We start from the raw sequence: 24,240 nt of genomic DNA, 5'->3' as shown, positions 1-24,240 counted from the left end.
CCCTTGTCAAGCTCCACCATGGATGATCCTTTGAAGGTTCAACTCAGACCCTCCTTGATGAGGTCTCGTCAGCCGCAATGACCTTTCGCTTCTTTTGATGTGCCTTGCGAAGGAGCTTAGCATTCACCTATATGGCTATAAGGTAGAAAAAATGACTAGAAAAACATGATAGACCAGGAAGCTATCGAAAACAATAATAAAAGATTGCGATACCATGAGAGCCGGTGTGATTCAGCCTGACATTGACTAATGTTTGGTCGAATAGCAACTCTTGCAGAGGAAGAATATAATCAATCAGACAGAGCCTTCAACGAACAATTGTCATCATCAGATAATCCACAGGCTTGGTTCATGATCTTTCGAGGCTGACCATATGAAGTATTGAACCCCCATGGCAGCTTTTCGAAGATAATAAGAACCACTCCTTTCCTTTGTGTATAGAAGAAGGTGCTCATCGGATTAAGACGTGGCTCTTCCTAAAGGACACATACGACCAATCCTTCTCTTGTGGGTGCTTCTTCAGAGTGAAGGAAGTACAGAAGAGAGAGATGGTATGAACCTCATAAAGAAGATAAATAGATAGAAAAATGATGATGAATATCCATGCATTTGGAACCAAAAGAGTCAGAATAATGTTACAATGCCTGAAGATTTAGATGATAAAAGAATGAAGTGGGAGCCTTAGCCTGGTTGTCAATGTCTCTTCATAGAGACCTAGCTAGCCTAGAGGCAGGTCCAAGATCCAAACATTAAGACCAGGGAGCTCCAGATGAAACTCATTAGGAATTTGATACTAGATGTGAATAGACTCCAACTCATTAAAAGAAGGGACTGATGAGACCTACTTCGGACCAATAAGGAGACCAGATCCGACCTCCAAATAATCAGAGGAAGATGAAAGGTGCCGAAGGCAAGCCCTCACCCCCTAAGACCGATCGGGAGAGTGGCTTCTAGTGAAAATGATGGTATTGAATATTTTTGATAAGGGATGAAAAGAAAAAATGATGCGGAAAGAAAGAAAAAAAAAAGGGGGACCGAAAGAGGAGAAATATCAAGGATACCTATTCTAGGCTCGGGACAAAATGATAAAAGAGTCTTGAAAAGCTCACCAGAGAAGACAGGACAACTATAGGAGATACGTGACAAATATTGTTGGAAGATGCTGAGTACTCGATAAGAATCACTCGAGTAGTAAAGTTTCTCCTTAAATGACAATAAAATGTAAAAAGAGATCTAATGGTCCATATAGGGCCTACAAGGGTTAGAACTAAGTGATGCTTCATTTAGGTGCCCACGACCCCTACACGTGGTAGAATGATACGGGCCAAGTTCAAAATCCACGAAATAATACTTCCAACAAAGGTGAATAGCCTACCACTTGGCGTAACGATGCCATTTGCCTCCACATGTCACCCGTTGATCTAGATAGAGAGCTACGGGCCTGAAGTGGTGTGCCTGTCACATCCAAAATTATGACATCTTGTAAGTCTAACTGGCACATTAACTGTAGCCATGGAAAAAGATAATTGGACATAATTGATGACCCTTAGTTAAGGAAAAGTTTTACCTCTTTTTATCTGAGCTAAATCTGACCTCGAACTCAAGAGTAGAAGCAACTGATACGAGATTGACCTTAGATGATGGTGGAATCAGCTGTCATAGGGCTAAGGTAGCCCATGCAGTTAAGATGCCGTCAATCTAGTGTAAGGACTATTCTGAGATCGCCAGTAAATGCCCTATATAGAGAATCCCTAAGATCTCACACAACAGGTAAGAGATTGTCAGGATTATTATCGTATTGCTGGAATAACAAAATAAGCACTAAGCGTTAACCTGACGTTTATGGTTATGGAATGACTAGCTGTTACTCTCCTAAAAATGACCACCGACTCTTCATCTACAAATGGGGAAAGGAGGGAACTCTCTAGATAAGTTTCTCAAGCATCCTTAAGGGATAATTATCCAATTCTTCTCTTCCTTCCTTTGTTCCCAATTCCCGATTGACTTGATCGTTAAAGGGTCCCCCATGTGACATACTCCGGCAAATAAACTTTTTTGTAGGTATCGGCAAGAGTCCTTGCTTTGTAGACTAGCATTATTTTCTATTGCCAAATTGCATTGCAATCTGATCGGAAGCTTATGGCAATAGAAGTCCCTAATGGGAGTTACTCGTTTTCATTCTCATTCCACAGTCCAACTCTTGCCAATCAAACATGTCATGAATGGCTGTCTCTCTTCAGTTCATCAACAAAAACTTTCATGCTCCAGGTGATGGTTGGCATGTAGAGTTCTTGCATTATGACCTTATAAATGGCAAATGCATGGTCATGTCTTAGGCATTCATGCAATATCATCTATGATTTGGAAAAAATAATAATAATAAATCTCAGTATCATTTACGAGAAGCCTTAAACACCAAGTGAGAGAATCAAATCCCTGTACAACTCCAGCAAGCAGTATATTGTTCCCCACCTAACCACTCGGACTAGGCACGCACTTTTTTTTTTTTTGTTTTTCCCATCTTCAAGCCATTTTGGCAGCGACTCTGCGCCTAGAAACAGTCCCAGGGAACCCAGCAATACAAAGAGCAGCCAACTCCGGAGTGAGATAGAGTCGGGAGAAAATTAGAAAGGTGGGGGATATGCGGAGGTTTCTCCCTCTCAAACTCCTCCTCAGGAGGAAGAACCACAACCCCAGCAACCCCATTTCCCTCCCACTACAGAGAGGACTTCCCAATTCGGCTTCTCGCTCTCCCGTCTTCTCCTCTTCTCCTCTTCCCGAGCCCCACCACCACCCCTTCTCTCGTCTACTCTCCGACTCCCTCCGCTCATGGCGCTCCGGCGACCGCCTCCCTTCGGGGTCGTTTGACTTCCTCGCGTCTCAGGCCCTCGCCAAGTCGGCGATGGCCAAGGGCGGTCTCGAAAGATTTTTTGATCGCGGGACGCACTTGTGGAAGGTCTCGCTACAGAGGAGGCGCGGGTTCGATGCTGGGCGGCTCTTCTCTTCGTCGCGAAATTTCTGGTTAGGGTTTTTATTAATTTGTTTTCGTGTTTTCTCTATGCAAAAAGTGGAAGAAAGTTGTGTGTTTTCTTCTTCTTTGTTCTGGTTTTTTTGGTGTTCAGAGATCGAGATCAAGGTATCTTAAGGTTTCTCCTCATTGGTTTGGAAGTAGAGCTGTAAGAATTGAAGCTTCCAGGGTTTGCTTTGTGGGTCTTTTGTATGGAGAAAAGTGAGAGGAAAAAAGAGAAAAAAGAGAGTGAATAAATCAAGACGTATAAATGCCTAGCAGGACTCTTAATGCTTCCAACTTTTAGTAGCAGATGATTCATAATATGAATTATAGTCTTCTTCGATGATTTTTTTTTTTTTCAAAATTGTTTTACGGGTTGGAGTTATTAATATAATTCGTCTATTGTGTTTAGCTTCACTAGATCAATTTATGTGTGTGCCTTTTTGAGTTTTTAAAGTATTTCTTACGAAGCTAGTTGGTTCTGCTTGCTCCTGTTTGCAGGAGATACTTGATGCCAACACCAGATGGAGTCCTTCTAAGCTTGATTGGAGCTAATGTTGCTGTTTTCTTCTTATGGAGAATTGCCGACCCGAAATTTATGAGGAATAATTTTATGGTCGACGCTTCACTAGAAACATTAGTTACAATCATTATTTTCGTTTTATGCTTTCTTTTATACTTTGATTCTATTTTGCAAAATACCAGATGAACATTTGCTTTTATGGTGCATTAATGCATATAATGCTTTATAAACATAAAAGGTACGTGAATATTTCAGTTGCTAACTTCTTGATTTTTAATGGACAGATTTCGCTAGACAATTTTAAAAGCGGGCGTTTGCACACATTGCTCACTAGTGCATTTAGTCATTCGGATCTTGACCATCTTGTGACAAACATGATTGGTCTTTACTTCTTCGGCACAAATGTAAGATCTCTTTGTTTTCTATGTTTGGGTTTCTCTTGTTACTTATGAAAGTTATTAAGCTGTATCTGAATGCTTCCGCTGCTAGAGATGAAGAAGGAGAGGACTTGCATGATGTTTCTTATCCAAAGAGTCATCTCATTGTCCTTGTTGTCCCTCTCTCTTTGGACTAGCACAGCATGTAGGTAGATGGCTGAAACTCACTTGGGTGCAGATTATATTAAGAATTGATAAAGACTTATTTTCTCCCCTCCTGTTCCACTGATGCATGAGTTACTGAGCATGATCCTGCTAGAAGCAAGAATGCGAATGAATTTGGGTGCAAGGTCAGATACATAACACCTTCAAAATTCCAAGGCCCAGGAAACATTTATATGATCGAAAATGTATTTACTATACATATAAATAAATCAAATTTAAAATGGCTATGCTAGAACTCATAATTTGATGTTTCAAATTATGACTTAACTGATTATTACAATGCAGTAAGTTAATCTTGATCAAAAAATCATGCTCAATTTTGAGGGTGGAAAAGCATCTCAGAGTACATACGACACTAGATTGAGATTATTAAGTGTAGGTTGAATGTTTTGGTATGTGTCATGAAGGCATGATGTGAACAAGAACAAGATTCAGAAGCAAGCAGCTATTCTTAGTAGTTATTTTGCTACTAAAGTCAAGAATCTTCCTAGTTCCTAATTCATATATCTTCTTCATTATTATATGTTTTGAATGCTCTTAGAGCCTAGGTTAAAAGGGCCCTTTAGTCACAAATAGTCAAGGCACAAAATACATTGACGGAGAAATAAGCAGAAGTGTGAAATAATATGATCTTTGCAGTATTGGTAGCCAAGTGCAAAATCTCCTTAGGCTTTAGATTAACTCCTTGGAGTGCACTCTTGTATGGACAACATACAAAGCCGTAAATTTCTACCTTCTCTATTCATTAGCAGTCAGACTATTATCTAGCCTAAAGCAAGTACATTAGTGGCTTTGGATCTGGAGGGGGATTAGAACTTAGTGAGCAAGAGTTTTTGGTAGCTTCTTATATAAGATAGTATGAACAATTAAACATACATATTTAATATTTATATTAGGTATACTTGATGGGTTGTTTCTAAATGACTACAGTATTTGATGGTAGGAACTGTTGTTGGACTAAGTCAATCATGGCAATAAAGGATTTATGATCTTAGGTTACCTTGGTATTTGGCACCATCGTAAGGTGTCAATCTTGGTAAAGATCTTGGTATACTGTGAAGGGAGTAAGGAGCAGGAGCAAAGCAGAAAACTGGCTGTTTAGCCATACTATCTTCCTAGTATATTAGAGTTGCTTCTCAAACTCATCTTTTAGGTTATTTTTTAGGGCTTAAGTGATAAGGCTAATTGATAAGCATGAAACTTATTGATTAATTTGGTTTCATTTTATTATTTAATTGTTAAGTTACTGGCTAGTTGTTGATCAATAGTTAATTGTTGATTGTGAAGGATTGTTTCACCAATTAGCTTATTCATCAGCTATGTTGTTACATGGTTGATTGTGAAATTCCTTTTACTTCACATAAGATGTGAAAGTGAACTTTGAAAGAAGAGTCATATGGTATACAATCATGAGAACCAATTTATAGAAACTTCGCTGCTGATACATATGGGTATAGGGCCTCTATGCTCTCAGAGTGAGAGATTGGTATAAGTTAAGGTCTTGTGCTGTGTATCTTGTTTAATTCTAAGTTCTTGTTGTAACTAATTTATAAAATGGTGGCTGAGCTTTTTTGATCTGAAAAACATGTGGGGATCCTACTTATGAGACATAAAACTTTTAAGTACTGTAAATTTGCGGGATACAAATATTATCTTATTTTTTGATATCTGGCCAGTGCAAAGTGAAGAATTGAAAGATAAATTACTTTGGAGTGAAAATCATTGTTAAGTGTTTAGTTCCTTAATTATACTTTGTTTAAAACCTTACCAAACCTTCTTTAGATGCTTAATTTCTATTGGCACATAATATATGCGGTTAATGCAAAATTAATTTGTCATCAAGTTGACTCTGGAGCTGTAATTGTTTTCAAAATTCGACTGAAAGGTTTGCAGTGATAAAAGGTAAAACATAGTTTAAAGTCTTGACAAGTATACTTCTAGGATTTTTTGAGATAGATAAGCATTTCCATAAGAAAGTAAAATTCATTGCTGTTTTATTTGTAATTTTGTAAAATCATCTGTTGCTCCATAATTAGCCTTTTCACCGGTTGATAATCCTATGCTTATGAATTTGTAATTGAGGGAAGGTCTGCTAAACCTTTTCAGTCTCATGTATGTGGAACTACAAATGAAATGGAATGACAAGATGAAAATGATCTTCAATAAATACTATTATAATCATGATGTACATGTCGGAGATCTAATTGTAGCTTTGGTCCACATCTTTCTTCTCTATGATGTAGACTTGGGGCTTGCAGACATGGAACAAAGTCTATGTTCAGAACATTGGGATTTTACTCTTTTAGCTTGTCCCTGAGACAGAGGAATTTGAATGAATATTCACCTCTAACCTTGGTGAACACGCAAATTAACTCAAGCAAGAAAAGGGGATCAATTTTGAAAATGATCATTATTTAGTGCATTGCAACGGATGGATATGCATGTACAAGCATTTCAATATGGAAAAATTTTCTTGTATTTCTTACTATTTAATTTTGAACCTGCATATGTTCTTGTAGTTTGGGAGAAATTAAAGGCATTGAGGGTGAGGTTCCTAGCGAGTTCTGGGGTGCAGCTTCAGGAAGAGCAGCAGTCTTTGATGCTCAAACACAAATCCTGTTATCATCATTGTCTAATATTGAGTTCCAATATAGTGAATATTTTAGTCTATTTAGAAGGTCCTTTATGCTACAGAGATTAAATAGATCATGTAGGTCATCATGTAGAGTTTGATGCCTTATTTATTAAGCACAAATTCTTTGACCAAGTTTAGTGATGAAGAATGGTTTTATCAGAACATCCTTTGTGTAATTGTACTATAATTAATATCAAACTACGTTCAGTACACACGTATTTGAGTCATAGTCTTGTAGTAGATATTTTAATGTGCCCAAACCAGGAATCATTGTAAACTGAGAAATGAAATGGATTCAATTCATATTTTGGATAAATCTTCTTTTTTTTTTGATGGTGGATTATGTGAATAATTTCTTTATTCTGAATGATAATCCAACTATTCTTTCCTTTATCTTCTTATTCCCTTTTCTGTTTTACCCTACTGAAATATGTTTCTGCCTATCTTGTATCTTGAGGGGACAAGGCCTGGTTGCTTGGTTGTTGGCATGAGTATAAGGGCAATGGTGGGTCAGTCTTATATGCTAATGTTAGGATTGGATAGAAGCATCTTAAATATTTGAATTGTGAGAATATGAGATGTTGATATGTGTCTTTTGGTGAATCTTATGAAGTGTTTGACTAGGAAAGTGGATTTCAGTTTGAGGGGCTTCATTCAGTATTAAATAGAAGAAGATTGTGGCTTATCTCAAATGTACACTTTGCTTGTGATGAAATTAAGTGCTACATTCTAGGTTTAAAATACAATATTGAGCCCTGTACCAGTTTTGTATTGGAATGCTAGGTGCCAATACAGTCAGTATCAACAAGAATAAAAAGGAACAAGGATGCATCAAATCTTGGTACATATCAATTCCCAATACATATCAACTCTTAGTACAGGCAAGTACAGTTGGTATATATGGGTCAAGTGAGAACTGGCATTCTGCACCATACTGGTCCCATGTTTCCATCCAAACTTATGGGACCAGTGGTACCATATCTAACTGGCAGTATTTAAATCCTTGGCTAGTATGCTAGGTTAGGTGATGATGGGAAGCTTGGATTGGAAATGACATAGTCAAGATTTTTATTTGTCAAGATCACAGCGAAGGATCAATATGTGGCAGCAGTGTGTTTTTTCATGATAGGTTACCAGATCAATCAATTGCACATAGGGTTTAGGAAGTAGTTAGGGTGGAAACATGGAGGAAACCATTAGTAGGTATTTTTTTGATATCTCAGTAGGGAAATTCTAATTATCCTTTTTTGTATCAAGGAATGATAAAATCTTAGAAAGGGTGACTCTTAGTATGAGATAATCAAAGGCCTTGTATGCAAGTTATCAGAAGAAAACAGGTGGACTGCATGTATAGACTTTAAGAAAAGAGTGAAAGATGATTGAATAGGCTGAAGAAATGGGCATTTTGAATTAGTTGTTTTTGTACAAATTTATATGCTGAAATCAGGAGTAATGGTTACTGCAGGATATTAAGAAAAAGGAGTGGTAAACAAACAGAACAATGAAACTGAGATGTAAAAAGATGGTTTTTCTTGTTAAATCTGGTATCCCCCATAAACAGATCGATAACATATGTTATGGGTGTACATACATATGCCCTTTATATAAGAGGCTTTACAGAATTGGCCCATATTCCATGTTATACATGCATAGGAAAATGCCCTACCTCTCATCATTTCTGTCATTAATTTACGATTTTAAGTTATACATATGAGAACTATTATGCTATTCTCTCTCTCTCTCTCTCTCTCTCTCTCTCTTTCTCTCTCTCTTTCTCTCGGGATGGCAATGGGTTGGGTATGAGTCGAGTTGGCCAATATCCATACTTGTCCCACAATTAAAAGCCTCATACTATACCCACCTCGTACTTGTCTCAGATCGGGTCGGGTTAGATAAAGGACTCATCATGTAAACATTATAAAATAATTGTTATTTTGAAAGGAAGATATAGATTAAGGCTATATCGGGTCAGGTTCGGCACAAGGCGTACCATTATCCATACCTAACCCAAAATTGCTTCAGATATTTTTTCTAGAACCTATATCCGCCATGGATTCTAATTGGGTCGGATAAAACCTGCCCCATTCGGGTTGGCTTGGGTTGGATATCTGGTGGTTGGCTATAATTTCCATCCCTATCTCTATCTGTCTTCTCTTTATCTATGTATATAATTATCTATCTTCTTTTTTTGTTATATCAAAAAATTTTCATTTTAGGTGGCCAGTTTCTTAGTGTAACATATTCTTGGTCATTATTAATTAGTTATTATAGTACATGTCAAGGCCTTTATCTCTTCTCATCTACATAATCAACCTGAATAAGGAGTTCTTAATTATAAGCAGAGGAGCAGAGGACGTAGTAGAAATTTCCAATACTTTTATGATATACCTTCTGAGTGAGGTCGTACAGGCTTTTTATTTGAATTACTTCAAGCTAGATATCCTTTGATTTGTCACATTGCATTAGTAATTTGAGTGTGACCAAGACCTCAAGCTTTTTCTATGTAATGTCATAAAGCATATTATGATGGTGTTGACATATAATTGGCAAACAATATCAACTTCTAATGTCTATTAAAATAATAAGCGAAGGCTATTCTTCTGCTTTATATATGGCTTTCTAAAAGTTTCAATGGTTAAGACAAATGCAGTCTTGTCACTAACCTTTCTTTATGGAAACTCGGAGTACTTTCTTGGCATGAATATATATTGTTTCAGTTTGACTTTTTTTAAAAAAATAAAATCATTTGCACCCAATAAACTCATGCATATATTGAACTTGTTTTCATGTTTCGTGATGAACAGATAGGAAGACTATTTGGACCTGAATTTCTGTTGAAGTTGTACCTAGCAGGGGCATTAGGTGGATCAATATTTTTCTTAGTACACAAGGCCTTAATTGTTCCATCTACAGAGGTAGCAAATAATACTGCTAGAGCAGTAAACGTTATTGAGCATTTGATTACCCTATTTTTGGATAAAGAATCTTCTTGATGTAGAATGATTACTTAAATTTTGGATCTGTCTGAAAATTTCAGGGCTATCGACAATGGGATCATTCAAGAATTCCTGGACTGGTACATGTATCTTAGAGTCAGTTATCTTATTAAAGATGCATATAATTTGTATGCTTAGCAGCGCTTATACAATATTAGCAGTCCAGTATGATTTTTTATATGCAAAAAATAAAACAAGAATTCACACCATGGTTTCTGTACCAAATGTACTGGCATTGAACCGATATGCAGTCTTGTACCATATGACACTCGGTATGCCTCACTGTCTCATACCGTACTGCATACCGGGGTCTAGTACCAAGACGGTGAACCTTGGTTCACACATCCATTAATATATCTATTCTTCTGTCTTCATTTGCAATTGATGCAGACAAATGGACCCAAAAAATATGAGTGGAATATTGTATGTATATGTATATATACATGTAGTTTTTGTGTACACCAGTGTATTTATATTTGCTTCCACACAATATCTTATCATGGATAGGTTATGAATGCAAGCACAGTTTGCATCTGATTTTTATTCCGAACAACTAAATGAAACCTTTTCTGTTCATGTAATGCAGGGTGCAAGTGCTGCTGTTAATGCAATCATTCTTCTTGATGTGTTTCTCTTTCCAAAGAATATTATCTATGTAAATCTCATTATGCCTGTGCCTGCAATTTTAATGGTAAGCTCATCTTCTTTAGGTAAGATAAAAATAATGGTTTGAGGCCCATTTACTTACCACAGACTTTTGGGACTGTCTTATTACAGGGGGCAATATTGATCGGAACAGATCTGTGGAGGGTTAAGAAGGTATGCAAATTGTAAAATTTGGATACTGTTGGCATAATCTGGTCATGGCAAGAAACACCGGTGTCCCAACTAGGTGCTCTCCTAGATTGGTGAGAATAAATAGAGTCCTTAAGCAGTACATGGAGGACAGTACATTTGGAGTGAAAATTTTGTCTCCCATGTACTGCATGAGGCCCAATCAGTTCTCACCAACCACATTGATGTTGCAGCCGATTCAAAATTCAAAATCTCCTGCAAACATTGTTTCTAGTTATTATTACTGCAACCATCTCATAAGCATCAGGTGGTAACTGGTCATTTAGTTAAAGAATCAGAATTCATAGAAGATAAAAGTTAGTTAATTATGACCTTAATGATCCAATAAAGATAACTAAGGGTGTCTTTATTGTTGTTTTATGCTTTTATTTCATCAAGCGTAGAATGGGTAGAGGGTGGGACTTGGTATGACAGTAAGGTTGCTCCATTGTGATTTGGGTGTCACAGGTTCAAAACATAGAAACAGCCTCTCAGCACTTGGGGATAAGGCTACCTACATTTGACCTTCCTTGGATCCCATAGTGGTGGGAGTGTCATGCACCAGGATGCCCAACTATAGAATGGATACCTTGCCATCTGGGTGGAGACCACACCTGGGAACAAATCATAAGTATTGAATGACACCACATATTTCCCCAATAGTAAAATACTTTGTGGGTGTGGAGATTCACGTCAAAGTATTCACACAAAAGTTCTACCATTCTTTTTTCTTCATTTTTCACTCTTTTTTGAAAGGAATAAATCTTTACTACCAAATCTTTAAAAGTTTTTTAAGCAGTTGCAAAAAACCAAAAGGGCTTCATGATGCATGTTGTTCAGTCTAGTTCATTTTTCTTCGGGGGTTTGAAAACAAAAACAGAATGCAACAATAAAAGGTGGGCCCTAAGCTTCAAACTTGCCTGTTTTTACTTTTTAAATCAACTATTCTCTTATTTGCCTTGTATGGAAACTGAGGTGTTTAAAGCATCCAATAGGGCCTGAAGACCTCTTTATATTATTCTATTTGGGGTTTGTAATCCTAAACCATTTGCTTTTCCTGCCTTTGGTTTCTAATTTAAGTCATACCAGCAGATTACAAAAGGCTTTGGGGTTTGTATATATTCATGTTTTAGTTAACAGAACTCAGTGAAGTGGAACCCCCTAATAAGTTTCATTATTTTCCTTTTTGATACCTCTATTGGTGGCGTATAATTCTGGATGCTGTTTGCACGCATGTGAAGATGTCTTTTTGCTCTTTTGAAATTTACAGAGAGAAATGAGGTCATTACAAAAATATAAAACTTACCAATTTTCTTTACTCTCTTTCTGCTTTTTTACTTCAGGGAGAGGGACATATCTCAGGTTCAGCTCATTTAGGGGGTGCTGTGGTTGCTGCTCTTGTGTGGGCTGGAATTAAGAAGGGTCTGATCTGATCAAACAGCTTGCCATCACAATCTTTTTTTCTTTTTCTTTACATGATTTTTGAATACCAATCGGATCAAATAGCTGATGGAATTACTAACTTTTCTTAGGTTGTTCCTGAACTGCCTGTTGGCATTTGATATTTATGCTTATGTTTCAAGATTCATAATTATATCTTTTCATAGATGTAGCAAACTCAATGATGGATATTTAATTTTCTTTCTCGTTGTAGTTATATCACCAATTTTCTTATCTGAGTGTTTGTTTGTTGTTTTTTAGCTGTCTTCTTTCCAGTTTCTGGCCTAATGAGTTGCAGTCTTGCTGAGATTGGGTCAAGATCAAAGGGATTACACAAGAAACTTCTGGTCAAATCATGCCTCCCCTGTTCCAATGTTGCATAAGCAAAGGAAATGAAATGGCAGTCAGAAAAATCTATAAACCTTGGCACGGTCAAAAATGCAAGCACAGATTTTTAGTGATGTTTGGCATGTGTGACACAGGCAACTGATTTGACAAAGCATTCTCTTGACAAATTGCTATGATCCCACCAACCAATAAAATGCTCTGTTAGGTTTTCTATTAAATAATCATCATCACATCCATGCATGTGTGATATGAGTAGCTCGTGCCTATTATAATCCCCTTAGAAAATGAAATGCCAATGTTCAGATTTTTTAGGGGTTGATAAAGATATAGATATTGAGTGGAGCATTTTTTTTTTTTTTTTCCTCCAAAGATGTATTCAGTAAATGAAGCAGAAGACACCACTCATGCATTTTGTGTCGCATGCTGTAGAAATGAGTTGAGCATGAAGAACCATAAGAGGTCATGAAGGCAAACTATAGGGAATTAACAAAGCTTTGAGAAGTCGTTGTGGACACAAGATCTTCCCATGGAACTTGACTCATTTGTAATGGCGGATGCGAGGGGAATGACCTACCCAAGGGTGTAAACTCAGCACTTCCACAAAATAAATAAATAAATAAAAATGAAGGCTTAGAGTTTTTCGGACTCAAATTAGGAAAGTAATTAGGGCCCAGTCATTCCGAATGCTGTAGCACAGCATTTATCTTTGTGGCTTGGCACAAGTCGTCAGACTTTTGTGTTTTATAAGTTTTGGAATTTAGATAGGTCAATGAAAAAAACCAAAAATAGTTAATATTTACTTGCAAGATCCTATGCCTATAGTTTCCCATTTTCAGTCCAACTCAACTTGGATTGTATGGCAGCAAAATCCTCTTAGGTCATATGTCAATTGATCATAAAAATAGTATCTATTATATGAAGAAACTATTTTGAACTACTCTGGAAGTACAGCTTTCTTATAAAAATGAAAACAACTAGCAAAACTTAGAAAAGATTTTATTTTCTTTGCTGTAAGCAGAAGAGTGGGTTGTGCTGTAGAGTCGTAGAGAACCTTCTAGTGGGACCCTTGAGGCATTTTGCCATGCATTTCTTAGAAATAATGCTGTGTTTGGTTCACTGCAACAAGTGCTGCAATAAAATGGGAATTGCAGTTTTGGTGCCATTATAGTGCTTGGTGACAACAAATTTGGAAATCGCCTTCTTTTTCTTTATTTTTTTTTTTATTCACCATTTCATTAGTTGAAGAAATGGTGATTATGCTCTAACATGAGAAAGATGGTCGTTCCCATGAAGCTTTCGAAAATGAATTAGAGTAATATTTATGATATAAAATAGCAATAAACAGTATATTTGATATGAGTTAGTTATCAATAATTATATGAAATAAAAAATAAATACTAGAATTAATATTAGTTCAAACATTTATTTCATTAAAATGATAAAAATATTGAGTGATATATATTTATGTATCATAATAGTTTCCATTTATGACTTAAAAGATTTACCATGTAATATACCGAGCATTGCATATTGCATGTTAAATGAAGTAATTTTAACAATATCTCTATAAATTGCTAAATAGTATTGGACACAAAAATAGAGATGTATCAGATAAATACCAGAAAATCAACTCTAAAATAATAATAATAATAATAAAATAAATTAAAGAAAGGAAATAAAAAGTATAGCAACTCTTATTCATAATAGTTGATAAATCGTGGCACCATGCGCATGACTGGATGACTAGTCCTCTACACTACCTGTAGGGTTGTCAATTGGCCGGTCAAACCCATAATGATCTATAATATATATAATATATTTCTCATGTCATGCTCCAAATTCGAAATATAATATGGCCATACTATCAAAGGATGCTATCCTCAATAACATAAAATTTATCGATCATAATCAGTTAAAATCTATCACAAATAAATTATAATAAAAGATTTAATTTTGTTATTCATCAAGTAATTAAATCAAGATTAGTCCAGAGCATCTAAATTCAAAATCAAATGTCAAATATATATCTCAAAATTTATAAATAATTAACTACAAGTCCATGACCATCAAATAAACTAAGTTTTAGCGATAAAATTTTTAAACTTGCTATGCAGACCCCAAGTTTGAGTTCTTTGTTATTCTTAACTTTATTCTTCTATAAAAGAAAAAAAAATAAAAAGATATGAGTTACACTGATTCAGTAAATAAAACCTACACTTTCTTATCGGATCAAGTATAAATTTTTCATAATAATATAATATTTAAAAATAATAGATATTATAAAATAAAATATTTTATAGAGTATATTATAAAATAATTTATAAAAATAATCATGCATGCATGAATCATAAATATTTCATAAACATGATTCGTAAATTATTTTTGTCATATGTTCATGTTATGTTGTAAAATCTTACTCATAGATATTCGTGATATGATCACTTTATACTTGTGATATGATTGTTATTGTAATCGATAATGTATGATAATTTATATTCGTTACCAACTTTATACCCATTGGTACAGGTCTGTTTGTCAATTGATCCTACTTCAGTGAGACTATTATAGCAATCTGAGAGTTTTTGAAAATATTATATCTTTTTTAAACATATATATACATAGATGAAAAATCATTAAAATTCATTCTTCATAAACATGCTATTATCATAAAATATATTTATGAAATTACTTGTCATAGAATAATATACTTTCTCATATCTTATTTGTTGATTCTTAATTTATGAAAAATATATTTTCATCATTAATAGATTACTTGCATGAAAAATATGATTAATTTAAAAATAAATAAGGAGCATAAAATTCATAGATCTTATTCATTCTAGATCTTTAGACTTCGTTAGATGAATTAGATAATTTTATTTAAAATATTAAATTATAATTATTTTTTTAATTAATTAAATAATAATAAAAAAAATTATTGACTAGATGATCAGTCTGATAGACCATCTGGGCACCAAAATGGTTTGAGATCTTCTTGTTGGGATCAACATGAATCCCTAGAAGAGGAAGGCCTAACTCGATATAGGATCCTTAAATCCTTTTAGAGAGAAAAAGTGGATGAAGAGAGAAAAATAGAGAGAGAAAATAGAGAAAGGATGAGTCTTTTTATTTTTTATTTTTTTTCTTTTTTAGGAGAGAGAAAAGAGAAGATAGAGAAAGACAAGAGAGGAGGATAGAGGGACACCTCTCTCTTTTCTTCCTCTTTTTTTATCTTTCTTTTTTCTTTCTTTCTTCTTCTTTTTTTCTTATTCTTGGCCGAATAAAGGGGAAGGGGATGGTGGTTGATGGCCCAAAGACCGACGATGGGCAGCGGCAATAGACAGTTGACAGTGGTGGGATAGGGGATAGTTGGTGGCGAGGATCGATCAATGAGAAAACCATGAGAAAAAGGGCTCGAAAAATAAAGCATCCAAGGACTTTTCTTCATTTTTAACCGTTGGCGAACCTAACGAGAAAATCATGGGAACAAGGGTACGAAAAAGAAAGCATCCGAGAGCTTTTCTTCATTTTTTGGCTGCCAGCCGTTTGGCGGCGGCCATGGACTTACTGTATAGGGTTAAGGGGAGATCGAGATACTTGGCTTGGGGCCCGACTTCAAAGGACGGAGACATCGGTGGTCAGAAAGAGCGAAAGAAAGGTAAGAAAAATAGGAGATTTCTTCGTGACGGATTTCTGACAAAACTAGTGGCCGGTGGTAGTGCCCAAACCAAGAGAAGACGGGGAAGAGGAAGGTGGGGTCAGAGTCTTACCTTAACTCTAGCAGCGTCTTTGTCCTCGATTTTGATAGGCATGGGTTTAGAAAAATTAGCAAAATAGGGAAGAAAGAGAGAGGAAGAAGAGAGGAGGAGGGCCGATGCTTCCCATGAAATTCTTAGAGGGGGGTTCATGCCTCTAAATAGAGTGGAGAGAAGACCGAATTCTCTCCTGAATCGGCTTCCTCTTCGATGGGATCGGATAGCGGGAGTCTTCTTTATCATTTTTTTTTTCTTTTGATTTTGAGTGAGACATGGACCGATTTCTAATCAGCTGATTCAATTGGACGAGGCCATCACATCTCAAGCTAGAAAGGATTTTCAGAACTAAAATGGCCCAATGAAAGCCGAGCATCTTTCTCATCCGCACTCCCAACTCTCTCCCCAAATAGATCTCCTTGTTGTAGTTTTCTTAAAGATGGATGGGCAGAGAATAACAACGCCCACAGTCGGATCCAGAACAAGGAGTGTACTTTAGAGGGTGACTTAGGGGTTAATCTTGTGCGCACGTGCGGAGAAGTTATCCATCCCTATGCTTAACAAATGCGGCCACTATCCCTCGGATATACAAACCTGAATATTCCAATGTCAAGCATGGTGCTGAAATCTAAGTCTTCCTCCTGATTATGATATAGTGGGTAAGAAAATTCTATACGAAAATCCTAACATCCCTAATCTTCTCCTTCTCTCCCAATTGTCTTCCCCACCGCGTTAAGCTTCACTTGTCAATTTGCCAGGTTGACCTGATCGGTCCAACGGCCCAAATTTTAGGCCCACGGAGTATATTTAGGCCCAAAACTCAGATGTCCAAACGAATTTTGCTAGGGCCAGATTTTCGAACCTTGTGCTAAGTTTGGGCTAGTGGAGAAACACTTTGTGCACTGCATGCAGTGCAATAAAATTGACGTGAAGTGCACCGCACTATTCTATTAGACTACGTAGCCTCCACCTTCCAACGCTTATTAAATGCCTGTAGTTTTTTTTTTGGGTTTGAAATTTTGAATGACAAAAATATCCTTCTATTTTGAAAAAATTATGACATCCCATGATCTGTTATGATATCCCGTGGCCTGTTATGATATCTTGAAGACATATTATAACTTTCTGAAAATAAAAAATCATAAGGGAGGAAGGATATTTTCATCATTGAAAAATTTATGAATTTTTAATGATGAAAATACTTTTTCCCTCTTATGACTTCTTATTTTCAGGAAGTCATAATATGTTTTCAGGATGTCAGGCCACGGAATGTCATAATTTTTTCAAAACAGAAGATCATTTTTGCTATTCAAAATTTCAAACAACAAAGTAGAATTGATGTATTTAATTTGCATTGAAAAATATGACTCTATGGTCCAATAAAAAAGTGTGGTGCAATAACTGTACACTGCATGCGGTGTATAAAGAATTACTTTGGACTAGTGGATACGTTCTCCGAAAGAAAACTTAGCAATCTATATATTCTATGTATATGTATTAAAACGGAGGCATTAGCCTCCGTTCGTCATGTGGATGTTTTCCGCATGTGGTTACTAACACGTGTTGGCTTTGCGAGCTCTTCCTCTTCATTCATAAAGCGGTCGAGGGATACGATTATGCGACGGAGGAGGGCATAGGTGGCATAGAAGTTGCTGGCATGGTAGAAGGCAGAGAGGAGGGCATTGTAGAGAGGAAGGCTGCTAGCGAAGGTGGCAAGGAGGGTGGAGGAGGGTGCGGCGGCTAGATGCGGGGGAGATCACCAATCGAAGGAAGCAAAGCTCGCCGACGTCCAACGAGGCACTGTGGAATACACGAAAGAGCAGCGCCTCCTCTAATGATGGTGGGAAGAGGGCCGAGCAGGTGAAGAATGTAGGGCATGGGGATCAAAAAAATCATTATTCTCATCAGTCTTTCGATGCTGCGACATCGAAGCGGGTGGTGGAGCTAAGCACCCCAGCGAAGAGGAGGGTGGGGAGGCCGCCCAAGAGGGCAGCTGCTCTGCCTCCTCCGCATTCGGCGAAGAAGGCGAAGGCAGAAGTGGGAAGGATGCTGCGAAAACTAGTACGAAGGACAGGAGAGGAGGAGGAGATGGTGCGGAAGGCAAAGGTAGAGTTTGATGAGAGGCCACCTGACGACTTCGATCCGAGCAACCCGTACGGGAATCCAATGACAATGCTAGATAAAAGGAGTTGGGTGAAGGTTAAGAGGAAAGAGACCAAAATGTGCCTCATAAGAACTTTGACTGAAATCATGAATTCAGGCTACAATGGTGGGTAGGCTCATCGCTTCTCTGAGATAAGAGTAACAACTACTTGCACATCGGTAGGCCTTGCAAAATCGCACTATTTTTATTGGGGGTAGGATCTATTGGGGGAGGTCCGATACATACTCAATTTCAGGCAGAATCTTATCTCACTGAGTAAACTAGATTCGAGAGACTACAAGACGATAGTTAGTGGAGGAATCCTGAAGGTGCTACACGACGATAGGATTATTCTAGAGGGGAAGAAGGAGAGGAGAGGACATTATTACCTGACGGAGAGCTCCGTGCGAGATGGAGCTTCGGGAGCCAAGAGGAGCCCAGAGTGAGGTGGAGCTCTTGGTGGAAGTGGATCAGGCACGAGACAGGAGACTCGAGAGGATGAAAGGCGATATCGTAAAGTAAAATTCCTATTACCGCAGATGATGCCCCGAGCAGGTCTCAAGTCAGGAAGAGCACAGCATACGACAGAGATGAGATCGAGCGGCCTAGCTCGACTCCCATGCTTGTCCATCCATGATCAGCAGGCGATTGCCCCGGGGCATAGGGGCGAGGAGATCCAAAAGCTCTCAGAGTTAGGAGGAGGTCAAATATCGAGTCAAGATGGAGATTGTTAGAATTTGATGCCTCGAGATTCAATCTACACTGAGCTCATATCGAGGTCCACGATGAAAAATGAAGTCTAATGAGACTAAGATCACCTCAAACGGAGTTCGGACGGAGAAGATATGCGTGAGAGAAGTCGGTATGAAATCTAGAGTGGCGGAGGACAACCGGCGGTTGGCGACGGGCCAGCGGAGCGGCAGCGGTGCGGCCGCGCATGGCCCAAGTGCGACAGCATGCGGGTCGAGCGTGCAGGGTGCAGCTCAGACCCAGGTGTGCGAGCACGCAGGGCGCGGCCCAGGCCCAGGCGCGTGGGCGCAGTCCGTGCCCCTAGGAGCCCGTTGCTCGATCCACTCTGGATCGGGCGGTGCACAGCCGACCGCATGGGCATTTCCCATACGTTTCTCACAGTCTATAGATTATTTTGTGGATCGATGCATGATCTAACGATATAGGCAGCTCCCGTTGTTGATCCTCCGTTCTGTGCACTTTATTTGGGCCTGATTAGGAGTGCTAATCATTTTCTAAGTGGTTTTTAAGCCTTCATAAGGCTTTGATCATGCAACAGAGGACTGTGTGGCCTTGTGTGGTGCGACGTTGATCCAAGAAGAGCCTAGTGAATAGAAGAGAACTCGTGGGAGAGAGAGAGAGAGACTCGAGGGTGCTAAGAGGAGAAGGAGCAGGAGACTTCTGGATAGCGGACATCAGTCACTTTAGAAGTTCCGGGGGATTTTTTTAGAAAGAGAGCTTTTGTGAGGGAGAACTTTCTGTAAAGAAAAAATTGGATGTACGAGAGTTAAGGGTGAGATCTCCTCTTGTAATATTTTTTTTCTCATAGTGAAGTTTGCATGCCCTGTGGAGGCAAGCCCTTTTTTGGCTGATCCACGTATTTGATTATTTTCTGTTTTATTTCTTCTTTCTTCCTACTGCATTGTACAGTATCGAAAAGATCTTGGGAGGTGGTGTCCTGGCTAGACATCCATCTTATAAGTGGTATCAGAGTGAGATGGTACAAGGATACGATTGCAGCAATGGTGAGCAAGACTGAAGATGGAGAAGACATGATCAATCAAAATGGAGATTAACAAATTTAATGGAAAGAGCAATTTTTTCTTGTGGCAAGCAAGGGTGAAGGATGTGCTCATCCAGTAAAGATTGATTGATGCTCTCTTATACGAGGAGAAGCTGACCACCATGGAGGTACAGGATTGAAAACGATTACAGATGCAGGCGGTGAGTACCATCCGCATGTACTTAGCGAATGAGGTGGTGATCCATGTGCTTAGCGAGACTTCTCCGACGGTGCTGTGGTCGAAGCTCGAAGAGTTGTACATGGCAAAATTTCTCACCAGCACTCTTTTCCTCTGGAGGCAGTTCTATCAGTTGCGGATGACTAAGGGACAGAGCGTGTAGGAGCATCTCAGCTACTTTCAGAAGATCCTCACCGACCTCCTCAGCATTGGTGAGAATGTTGAGAAGAAGACCAGGGTGCTGGTTTTGCTAGCGTCGCTTCCTCCTTTGTATGAGTCTTTGGTGACTGCTCTTCTAGTGAAGAAAAGCATTATCAAGATGGGCGAGGTTACTGCGGCGATACTCCAGAACGAGATTCTCAGGAGGGAGAACTCAGCTTCGAGCTCAGATGGTGGTAGCTCAGCTTTGGTGATTTCTGGAGGAGCAGGAGGCGGTAGATGAAGCGACAGAAGATCGCGACGAGGACGGTCTAAGTCCAGGAGGGACTTGAGCAAAATCAAGTGTTACCGGTGTGACGAGTTGGGACATCTAGCCAGAGATTGCTCTCAACTCAAAGATCGGACGATGGCTGTTGTAGTGACGACCAGTAGCGATTCAGAGAGAGATGTTCTAGAAATATCTGACGAGGTATCTACTTCTTCTCAGCAGTAGATTTTAGATTCTGCATGTACCTATCATATATGTTGTAGAGAGGAGCAATTTAACTTCTTAGAGAACAGTGAGAGCACTGTTTATTTGCCAGATAGATTATGCTGTGCGATTAGAGACATTAGGACGGTCAGATGGAGAACACATGATGATGCGTGAGGAGATTGAGGAAGGTCCGATACATACCCGATTTCAGGCAAAATCTTATCTTACTGAGTAGACTAGATTCGAGAGACTACAGGACGGTAGCTGGTGGAGAAATCCTGAAGATGCTACGCGGTAATAGGATTGTTCTGGAGGAAAAAAAAGGGAGGAGAGGACATTATTACCTGACGGGGAGCCCAATGCGAGGTGGAGCTTCGAGAGTCAGGAGGAGCCCAGAGCGATGTGAGCTCCAGATGGAGGTGGATTAGGCACGAGACAGGAGACTCAGAAGGATGAAAGGTGATATCGCAAGGTGAGATTTTTATTACCACAGGATGATATTCCGAGCATATCTCAGGTCAGGAGGAGCACAGCATACGACGGAGATGGGATCAAACGGTCGAGCCTATTGCCCTAGAAGCTCTCAGAGTTAGGAGGAGGCCGAATATCGAATCGAAGTGAAGATTGTTAGGATTTGACGTCTTGAGATTCAGTCCACATTGAGCCCACAGTGAGGTCCACGATGAAAAATATAGTCCAACGAGACCAAGATCATCTCAAATAGAGTTTGGATGGAGAAGATATGTGCGAGAGAAGTCGGCACGAAATTTAGAGTGGCGGAGGACCGCCGGCGGCCGGCGAAGCGACAGCGGCGCGACAGCACGCGGGTCAAGCGCATAGGGCACAGCCCAAGCCCGAGCATGCGGGGCGCGGCCCAGGCCCAGGCACATGAGCCCGCGGGCCGGCCCAGGCCCAGGCTTGCGGGGTGCGGCCCAGGCCTAAGCGCACGGGCGCAGGCACGGCCTAGGCCCACGCACACCCTTGGGAGCCCGTTGCCCGATCCATCGTGGATCGGACGATGCACAGCCGACCGCATGGACCGCGTGGGCATTTCCCACACATTTCTTGCGATCCACGGATTGTTTCATTGATCGATGCACGATCTAACAGCGTGGGCAGTTCCCGATATTGATCCGACGGTCCGTGCTCTTTGTTTGGGCCTAATTAGGAGTCCTAATCATTTTCTAAGTGGTTTTTAAGGCTTTATAAGGCTTTGATCATGCAACAGAGGACTGTGTGGCCTTGTGTGGTGCGGCGTTGATCCAAGAAGAGCCCAGTGAATAGAAGAGAACCCATGGGAGAGAGAGAGAGACTTGATGGTGCTGAGAGGAGGAGTAGGAGACTCCTAGACAGCGGACAGTAGTCACTTCAGGGGTTCAGGGGGGTCTTCTTAGAAAGAGAGCTTTTGTGAGGGAGAACTTTCTGTGAGGGAGAAATTGAGTATACGAAGGTTAAAGGTGAGATCTCCTCTTGTAATATTTATTTTTTTATAGTGAAGTTTGCATGCTCCGTGGAAGCGAGCTCTTTTTTGACTGATTCATGTATTTAATTGTTTTCTGTTTTATTTTTTTTTTTACTGCATCGTGCGGTATCGAAAAGGTCCTGAAAAATGTGTCCTGGCCAGGCATCCACCCTAGAGGTCCCTTTATGCGAGTGGGCGGTAAAAAAAGCTTCCCATCTTTTGGTTGTCATTGCTGTTTAAACAACTATAAGCAGCCAATAAACTTCTTCTATCATGCCAATTTTTCTTTTTTTGATAAGCGTGCAATTTTTTCTTTGCAGATACCATCGTGCACTGAGAACATCTATAATTATCTTCAGTAATTACCAAGATTACACGAGGGACCAGCTATATAGTACATTGTAGATGCCAAATCTAGACCAAATATAGTCATTGAAGGTATTTTTATGATCAATTTCTGTATATTGATATATTTTCTCTCCATCTCAAGCTTAAAGATACTACTACCATTAATGATAATAGTGGCCGACAGATAACATTGTCAGTACTACTATTGGAAGAATTAGAGATGTAGGAAGAAGGGATCGAAGGAGAAGAGAAAAGAGAGGTAGAAGGATTTAAAAATAATTAAAGATAAAATAGTAAAAAATGATGAGTTTAAGGAGCTTTATGGAATCAAGATCGTTTCAATAACTTATAATGCATGCAATGCACAAAATATAATTTTTTAAATTTTTTTTAAAATATATATAGAATAAATATAATAAAATAGATAAATATAATTAAATATTATTTTAAAAAATCATAACTCATGCATCGCATGGAGTTATAAGTTAGTATAGCATAATCTTGTGAAGATCCGATCTCTCTTTAAAAAAAATTCTAAATATCTTTATTTACTTATTTAGTTATTATATTAAATTTATTAAATTTTTTTGCATGTATATCTTCCTAAAAATTTAAATTTACATAAATATCTTTTTAAAATTGATATTTATATATATACCCTCATAAAATATTTATTTTACATGTATATCATTTTTTTTATTTTTTTTGTAAATGTACCTACATCATCTAATGCTATTAAAAAATTAAGTTTTAGAATTTAAATGACTAAAATACTCTTATGGATAGATGTGCAAAAAAAAAATTTATAAGGATATATATGTAAATAGTAATTTATGAAGATATTCATGCAAATTTGAATGTTTAAAAGAATATACATAGAAAAAATCTAATTTAATTTTTATGTATTTCATCTAGATGAATTTGGACCCTTTTACTCTACAATATAGTAATATATCATATAATATAACAATATGATGATAATATTATATAATATTTTATATATTATAATACTATATTATATTTTATTTTTAGGTAAGGTTGCATGACTATGTCCATCTTATAAGAATATGATATACCTGATACATTTCACCAAAATATTTTTTATAAAAATTTTTAAATAAAATATAATAAAATTATAAATTTTTATTATTATATAATATTCAAATCTATAATTATGTTCATTCTATACAAATGTATCAGCTATCCATCGAATATCAGGTTTAGATATTTTTTTCAAAAGTATATTATTATATATTAGAAGAAACATGGATGATCACGATTTGTCTATTTTTTAGAAAAAATAATTTTAATCTATTATTTAATAAAAAATTTATTTTATCTATATAAATTAATAAATTAAGTATATTTTTTATTTTAGTTGTGTATATTATTTTTTTATTAGAATAAGGAAAGAATTAACAAATCCAGAGAGATGTATTATATCCAAAAAAATTTTACTCTAGATTTTTTGCATATATATCTTTTTAAACATTCAAATTTACATAAATACCTTCATAAATTGCTATTTGCATATATACCTTTA

General features: G+C 37.8%; 1 protein-coding gene across 2 annotated transcripts; it reads left to right on the top strand.

Moving 5' to 3' along the window:
- The first annotated feature begins 2,510 nt into the window (after positions 1-2,510).
- Positions 2,511-12,274, top strand: LOC105056995 (RHOMBOID-like protein 12, mitochondrial). Of its 2 annotated transcripts, none has more exons than XM_010939413.4 (8): positions 2,511-3,021; positions 3,512-3,650; positions 3,818-3,937; positions 9,575-9,685; positions 9,808-9,846; positions 10,353-10,457; positions 10,544-10,585; positions 11,944-12,274. In XM_010939413.4, the coding sequence occupies exons 1-8, from the start codon at positions 2,642-2,644 to the stop codon at positions 12,031-12,033; spliced, it is 1,026 nt and encodes a 341-aa protein (XP_010937715.1). In that variant the 5' UTR covers positions 2,511-2,641; the 3' UTR covers positions 12,034-12,274. The 2 variants fall into 2 exon arrangements, with proteins under 2 accessions (XP_010937715.1, XP_010937724.1); XM_010939422.4 differs by having other exon boundaries at positions 2,513-3,021; positions 3,512-3,626.
- Positions 12,275-24,240: the final 11,966 nt, after the last annotated feature.

This window comes from Elaeis guineensis, chromosome 2 (genome assembly GCF_000442705.2).
Source record: "Elaeis guineensis isolate ETL-2024a chromosome 2, EG11, whole genome shotgun sequence".
Taxonomy (NCBI): Eukaryota; Viridiplantae; Streptophyta; class Magnoliopsida; order Arecales; family Arecaceae; genus Elaeis; species Elaeis guineensis.
Note: the sequence above shows the minus strand (reverse complement) of the source record. Positions and strands in the feature narration are given on the sequence as shown.